Here is a 6,548-nt window from a genome sequence, read left to right as displayed (position 1 = left end):
CCAAAGGGAACAGAATGTACAAAGGCCCAGAGGTGAAAGGGAAGCGAGTTTGTTTTTTGGTTTTTTTCCACTTTCATGGAATGAGACATGCTCTATGGTGCTGGGAACAGCAGTGACCAGGACAATGCTGGCTCTGCCTCATGGAGCTCCCAGTGCATAAAGGACTCAGATCCATCGCCCATGATGACCCAGGGTCCTCAGGGATGGGATGACAGAGCTCAAAAAGGGGTGCCTGACCCAGCCAGGAAAGTCAGTGAGGGCTTCCTGAAGGAGGTGCCAACTGAACTAAGGCTGGAAGAATGAGGTGCAGCTGATTAAGGGAAGGAGAGGGGCCGGGCGTGGTGGCTCACACCTGTAATCTCAGCACCTTGGGAGGCTAAGGTGGGTGGATTGCTTAAGTCCAGGAGTTGGAGACCAGCCTGGGCAACACAGTGAGACCCCATCTCTATAAAAATAAATAGATAAAAGAAAAAAGGGAAGAAAAGGGCAGAGGGAACAACGTACGCAAAGGCCTAAAGAGGGGAAGCCTAGGAGTTCCTAGAAATTTCCAGCAGCCCATCAGGCCAGAAAGGGTGGAAACAGAAGGGCCTACAACTAAAAAAGCAAAACTGCCAAACACTAAGGACACATGCCTCTCACCCTCTTCTCCCAGCCATGACCTTAGAGTTGAAGGCCTCCATTGCTAAAGAAACCTGGCTGTGGGACGCGTGGTTCCCAGAGGCACCTATAACTCAGATGTCCTGCCTAGGGCCCCAGGGGCGCCGGATGCCTGGGCTGGAAACCACAGCAGCAATTCCTGTTTTTCCTCCGTATTTAATTCGGTATCACAGGAGCACCAATAAATAGTTTCTTCCCGCCCCTGCAATCTTCCTCCTGCCCCGGGCAGGGCCTCAGGGGCCGGCGATCCCGTCGGAGGCAAGGCACCTGCAACCCAGAACGCAGCAGCTCAGGCCAGCTGAGCTGCGGCGCCTGCGGAATTCCCGGGAGAGTTCCAAAGCGGTGCGACCAAGTTTTCCGGCAGTGGGCGGGGCCCAGGAACGCCCCCGCGCCCCGCGCCGGAGGAGCCTCGAAGGGACTTCCCCCAAGAGGGCGGGGCCACTCAGGGGGCGTGGTTTTCATCAGCTGCTGTCACGATGACGTCCATCCAAATGCGCATGGCTTCGGGGTTCGGAGCCACCATGTAGAAAAGGCGTTCGTAGGTTTTGACGCAGAAGGTCAGGCGGGGGTTGGGGCTCTGGAATAAGCAGAAAGTGAGGGTAATTAAGACAAAAGACACCGGCCACAGTCTGGGTGTGAATCCAGCCTTGCTGCTTACAGTCTGTGTGGTAAGTCAGATACTTACTTAAGTATCTGAATGTCAGTTTCCCTGTCTTCCCAAATGATGCCACCTACCTCACTGGATCATAAGGATTAAATGAATTAACACAAGAAAGTGCTTAAAATTAACATATGTAGAGCGCTATTGATAAATTAGGGGCAAGATAAATTTTTTTTCTTTTGTTTTTGAAACGGAGTCTGGCTCTGTCACCAGGCTGGAGTGCAGTGGCGCAATCTTGGCTCACTGCAACCTCCACCTCTCGAGTTCAAGCGATTCTCCTGCCTCAGCCTCCCGAGTAGCTGGGACTACAGGCGTGCGCCACCACGCCCAGCTAATTTTTGTATTTTTAGTGCAGACCGGGTTTCACAATGTTTGTCAGGATGGTCTCGATCTCTTGACCTTGTGATCCGCCTGCTTCGGCCTCCCAAAGTGCTGGGCTTACAGGCGTGAGCCACTGCGCCAGGCCGAGAAATTTAAAAGTAGGACTTACGGCGTCTTCTCTCAGCCTAACTTCTCCTATATTAGAAATACAAGCATTCAAATTCCACCTCCCCAAAATCTAGGTCCCCTTGTACCTGGGGAAAGTTAGTGTCTAGAATCCGTTATTTGAGTACCCACTTGCCAGTCCCAAATTGAGTAAATCCCTTATGTCCATAATCTGTTTTTAGCCCTCTCAATAACCCTGATGGAATGGGTTGATGCGTGCCCATTCTACACATGAGAAAACTAAGGCTGGCTGGGCTGGGTGGCTCACACCTGTAATCCCAGCACTTTGGGAGGTTGAAGCGGATTGATTGCTTGAACTCAGGAGTTCAAGACCAGCCTGGGCAACATAGGGAGACCCCATCTCTACAAAAAAATACCAGAAAAACAAAACAAAACAAATTAGCTGGGTGTGGTGGCACACACATACAGTCCTAGCTACTCAGGAGGCTGAGGCAGGAGGATTGCTTGAGCCCGAGAATAGAGGCTGCAGTGAGCTATGATTGTACCACTGCACTCCAGCCTGGGCGATGGAGCAAGAAAAAAAAAAAAGAAAAGAAACAAAGAAAACTAAGGCTAAAGGCTAAAGAAAGGAAGTCACTTTCCTGATATTACATAGCTGAGATTCCAACCTAATTGCTAAAAAGCCACAGTTTGGTTATTCTCCACAGAGCTTTCTAAATATTGTATCAGTTGCCAATGTTTAAATTTTTGGCACTGTGCTTTATTCAAGTTCCAATTCCTGAGTTCTCTGGGAAAAAATAAATACAAGATAACACCATGGGGCCCACTCCCACTTGGCAACTGTTGGCAGGAGCCAACTAACAACCATCTCCTTTATCTATTTTTCATTTAAAAAATTAAAAAGAAAACAGAGATGGGATCTTGCTATGGGATCAAAAAAAAACAGTTTGAGACCATGCTGGTCTCAAACTCCTGGCCTCCTGAAATCCTCCCATCTTGGTCTCCCAAAATGTTGGGATTACAGGCATGAGCCACCACGCCTGGCAGATCATCTCCTTTAGATGCTCCCAGGCTGCCCCACTCTTGCTCTGACCTATTCATTCATTTATTCCCAGTTTAACATCAGAGTTTGCCATATTTTGGCTCTAAAACTTTTGCTCCAAGAAAATTAACAGTGACAGGCCAGGTGTGGTGGCTCACGCCTGTAATCCCAGCACTTTGGGGGGCCAAGGTGGGCAGATCATGAGGTCAGGAGTTCGAGACCAGCCTGGCCAACATAGTGAAACCCCATCTCAACTAAAAATACAAAAGTTAGCCAGGTGTGGTGGTGTGCCTGTAATCCCAACTACTTGGGAGGCTGAGGCAGGAGAATCACTTGAACCTGGGAGGCAGAGGTTGCAGTGAGCCAAGATGGCGCCACTGCACTCCAGCCTGGGCGACAGAGCCAGACTCCATCTAAAAAAAAAAAAGAGCCGTGTGTGGTGTGGTGGTTCACACCTGTAATCCCAGAACTTTGAGAGGCTGAGGTGGGTCAGGAGTTTGAGACCAACCTGGCCAACACAGTGAAACCCTGTCTCTACTAAAAATACAAAAATTAGCCAGGCACGGTGCCTATAATCCCAGCTACTCAGGAGGCTGAGGCAGGAGAATTGCTTGAACCAGGGAGGCGGAGGTTGCAGTGAGCCGAGATGGCGCCACTGCACTCCAGCCTGGGTGACAGAATGAGACTCCATCTTAAAAAAAAAAAGAAAATTAACAGTGGCTGAAAACTAGAGTCTGGGCTCTTAATTTTTAGTCCTGCAGTCAGGTGAACTGTTTGTTTTCTCTGCAACAAACAGGTACTCCTATGAGTACTCTGACAGGAGAAGCTGCAGGTGGCTTTCCCCAGGATGAGCCAGGGATGAGATAAGGCCTGACTCCAACTGGGTCTCCAGCTGGGAGGGCAGGGTGACATTGAGGGGCTTCACCTTGAAGGCACAGCGTAAGTGGTCGTAATAGACTTCCTCAATGGCCTGGAAGTAGATGACACCTTTGAGCTTGATCTCTTCCTTGTCTGGTAGGGGAGGTAAGAGAAAAAGAGAGCCAGTGAGAAAGGTGTGTCTGTGTGTGTCAAGGTGAGGGTCACTGGCCCTAAGTCCTGAGACTGGATTTGGGGTAAGAAACATGGTGACAAGAGTCTGAAGGTCTCTAAAGGTTGGGAGGTGAGTGAATGTTAACGCTGGATGGGAGACTGGGTGCAGAAACTGGACACGATTAGGGAGTGGGGTCTGTGGAGCTGGAATCCTAGGCCCTGAATGTCTTGGTCTCTGAGAAGGGAAGGAACTCAGGGAGTGCTCAAGCACTTTCTAGGTAAAATCTCTAACCCTCTCAAACTCTCCTGGAGGGTAAGTACATTTATCTCCATTTCACAGATGTGGAAACCAAGACTCAGAGAAGTTAAGTCACCTGGCACAAGTCACACAGCCAGAGCTGACAGAGCCAGGACTCACCAAGTAGAGTCAAATGGTCATACAGGGTCATATAGGTAAGTGTCCAAGGAAGCTGGGCGCAGTGGCTCAAGCCTGTAATCCCAGCACTTGGGGAGGCTGAGGCAGGCGGATCAAAAGGTCAGGAGATCGAGACCATCCTGGCTAACACAGTGAAACCCAGTCTCTACTACAAATACAAAAAATTAGCCGGGTGTGGTGGCATGAGCCTGTAGTCCTGCCTATTCGGGAGGCTGAGGCAGGAGAATCGCTTGAGCCGGGGAGGTGGAGGTTGCAGTGGGCTGAGATCGCGCCACTGCACCACAGCCTGGGCGACAGAGCGAGACTCTGTCTCAAAACAAACAAACATACAAACAAACAAACAAAACAAAGTGTCCAAGGAGAGGTTTGGAATAATTGATTCTCCTAGAGAAGAAGGACAAGGGCCCCAGACTCCTGGCCGTTGGGGGGTTGGAGGCAGCTGACAGTGCAGGTTCAGACTCATGGATGTCTTAGGAACATGGGCCCTGGAAAGCTTGAATTGTACTAAACTGTTATCTATGTCCCTGAGGAGGACTGGGGGTTTGAATTCTGGGTGGCTTAAAGAGGGGCTGGGGATCTGGACTCCAGGGTATGGAGGAAAGAGGGAGCTGGGAACCTGGACTCCTGGGTTGTAGAGAAGGTAGGAGCTAGGGAACCAAACTTCTGGATCCAGGGGAACATGGAAAGTGGGGGCCAGGACTTCTGGTGCCTGTAGCGGAAAGGCCTCCCGAGTGGAATTCCAGCGTCCCGGGGCCCGTGGTGGCCAGGCTGGGCTTACCCGCATAGTAGGCCAAGCGGCGGGCTTGGCGGTCAAAGCAGAACCATCGCTTCCTCCAGGTCTTGATGCGGCCACCCATCTTCACCAGGGGTCCGCGGCAGCAGCCCCCAGACACCTGCACATGTGGGCAGTTTTCCGGGTTGTGGCCCCACCCCTCCAGATGCTGCCGGAGATCCAAGATTCGCGGGCCTGGAGAGTGAGTTGGGGTGGGCGGAGCCTGGGGAGCAAAGAGAAGGGGCAGCTGATGTAAGGGGCGGGGGATTCTACAGCCTGGAGCCCCTCGAGGGGAGCAAGTCATAGCAGCTTGCGTGTAAGGCCCGCTACAGCCTTTAGACGGTAATATTAATTAGCACCATCTGACAAATGCAATGGCTACATGGATTGACTATGATGCTCTGCCCAGGGCTTTATGGACATCAGCTCCTTGGCACTTCATGGCAACTGTGAGCCCCATTTTACAAATGAGCAAAATGAGGTACAGAGAGATGACATAATGCACCCGAGGTCACACAGAGCTTCTAGGCAGCAGAACTGGGACACAAACCCAGGTATTTCTGACCCTAGAGCTCACCCTGAAACATCAGAGGCCTATCAACAGAAATGAACATTGGGCCGGGCATGGTGGCTCATGCCTGTAATCTCAGAACTTTGGGAGGCTGAGGCAGGAGGATCCCTTAGGCCTAAGAATTCAAGGGCAGCCTGGGCAACATAGCAAGATCCCGTCTCTGAAAAAAAAAATTTTTTTTTGGAAAAAAAGAAATGAAGATTGGAGCCTGTGTGGTGGCTTGAGCCTGTAATTCCAGCTACGCAGGAAGCTGAGGTGGGAGGATCCCTTGATCCCAGAAGTTTCAAACCAGTCTGGCCAACACAAAAGACCCCTTCTCTATTTAAAAAAAAAAAAAAAAGAGAGAGAGAGAGAGAGAGAGAAGCTATGTGCAGTGGTTCATGCCTGTAATCCCAGCACTTTGGGAACCTGAAGTGGAAGGATCACTTGAGGCTATGAGTTGGAGACCAGCCTGGGCAATATAGTGAGACCCTATCTCTACTAAAAATCCAAAAAATTAGCTGCGCCTGGTGGCGCACACCCGTAGTTCCAGCTACTAAGGAGGCTGAGCCCAGGAGATCGAAATTGCATTGAGCTATGATTGCACCACTGCACTCCAGCCTGGGTGATTGAGTGAGACCCTGTCTCAAAAATAAAAAAGAGAGCTTGTTTACATTATTATTGTTATTATTGTTGTGATGAAATTAATGAATATAATCCTCTGCTAAGTACTTTCTACGTATAATCTCTGCCCCCTCAAACTCTCCTGGAGGGGTAAGTACGTTTATCTCCATTTCACAGATGTGGAAACCAAGACTCAGAGAGGTTAAGTCACTCGGCACAAGTCACACAGCCAGAGCTGACAGAACCAGGACTCACCAGGTAGAGTGGTCACCTCAGATGGTCATACAGGTTGGGGAGGAGGATTTAAGGCAATACAAGTGTCCACTATTT

General features: G+C 50.2%; 1 protein-coding gene across 2 annotated transcripts in view; it reads right to left on the bottom strand.

Moving 5' to 3' along the window:
* Positions 1 to 793: 793 nt before the first annotated feature.
* Positions 794 to 6,548, bottom strand: part of PHLDB3 (pleckstrin homology like domain family B member 3) — a 30,208-nt gene continuing 24,453 nt past the window's right edge. For both annotated transcript variants that reach the window (XM_055249041.2, XM_055249042.2), the window contains exons 14-16: positions 5,051 to 5,267; positions 3,733 to 3,818; positions 794 to 1,234 (exon numbers count right to left, since the gene is read on the bottom strand). In XM_055249041.2, the coding sequence (XP_055105016.1) occupies positions 1,100 to 1,234; positions 3,733 to 3,818; positions 5,051 to 5,267 (438 nt within the window). In that variant the 3' untranslated portion in view covers positions 794 to 1,099. The remainder of the gene's footprint in view (positions 1,235 to 3,732; positions 3,819 to 5,050; positions 5,268 to 6,548) is intronic.

The sequence above is a fragment of the Symphalangus syndactylus genome, chromosome 17 (genome assembly GCF_028878055.3).
Source record: "Symphalangus syndactylus isolate Jambi chromosome 17, NHGRI_mSymSyn1-v2.1_pri, whole genome shotgun sequence".
In the NCBI taxonomy this organism is placed as follows: Eukaryota; Metazoa; Chordata; class Mammalia; order Primates; family Hylobatidae; genus Symphalangus; species Symphalangus syndactylus.
Note: the sequence above shows the minus strand (reverse complement) of the source record. Positions and strands in the feature narration are given on the sequence as shown.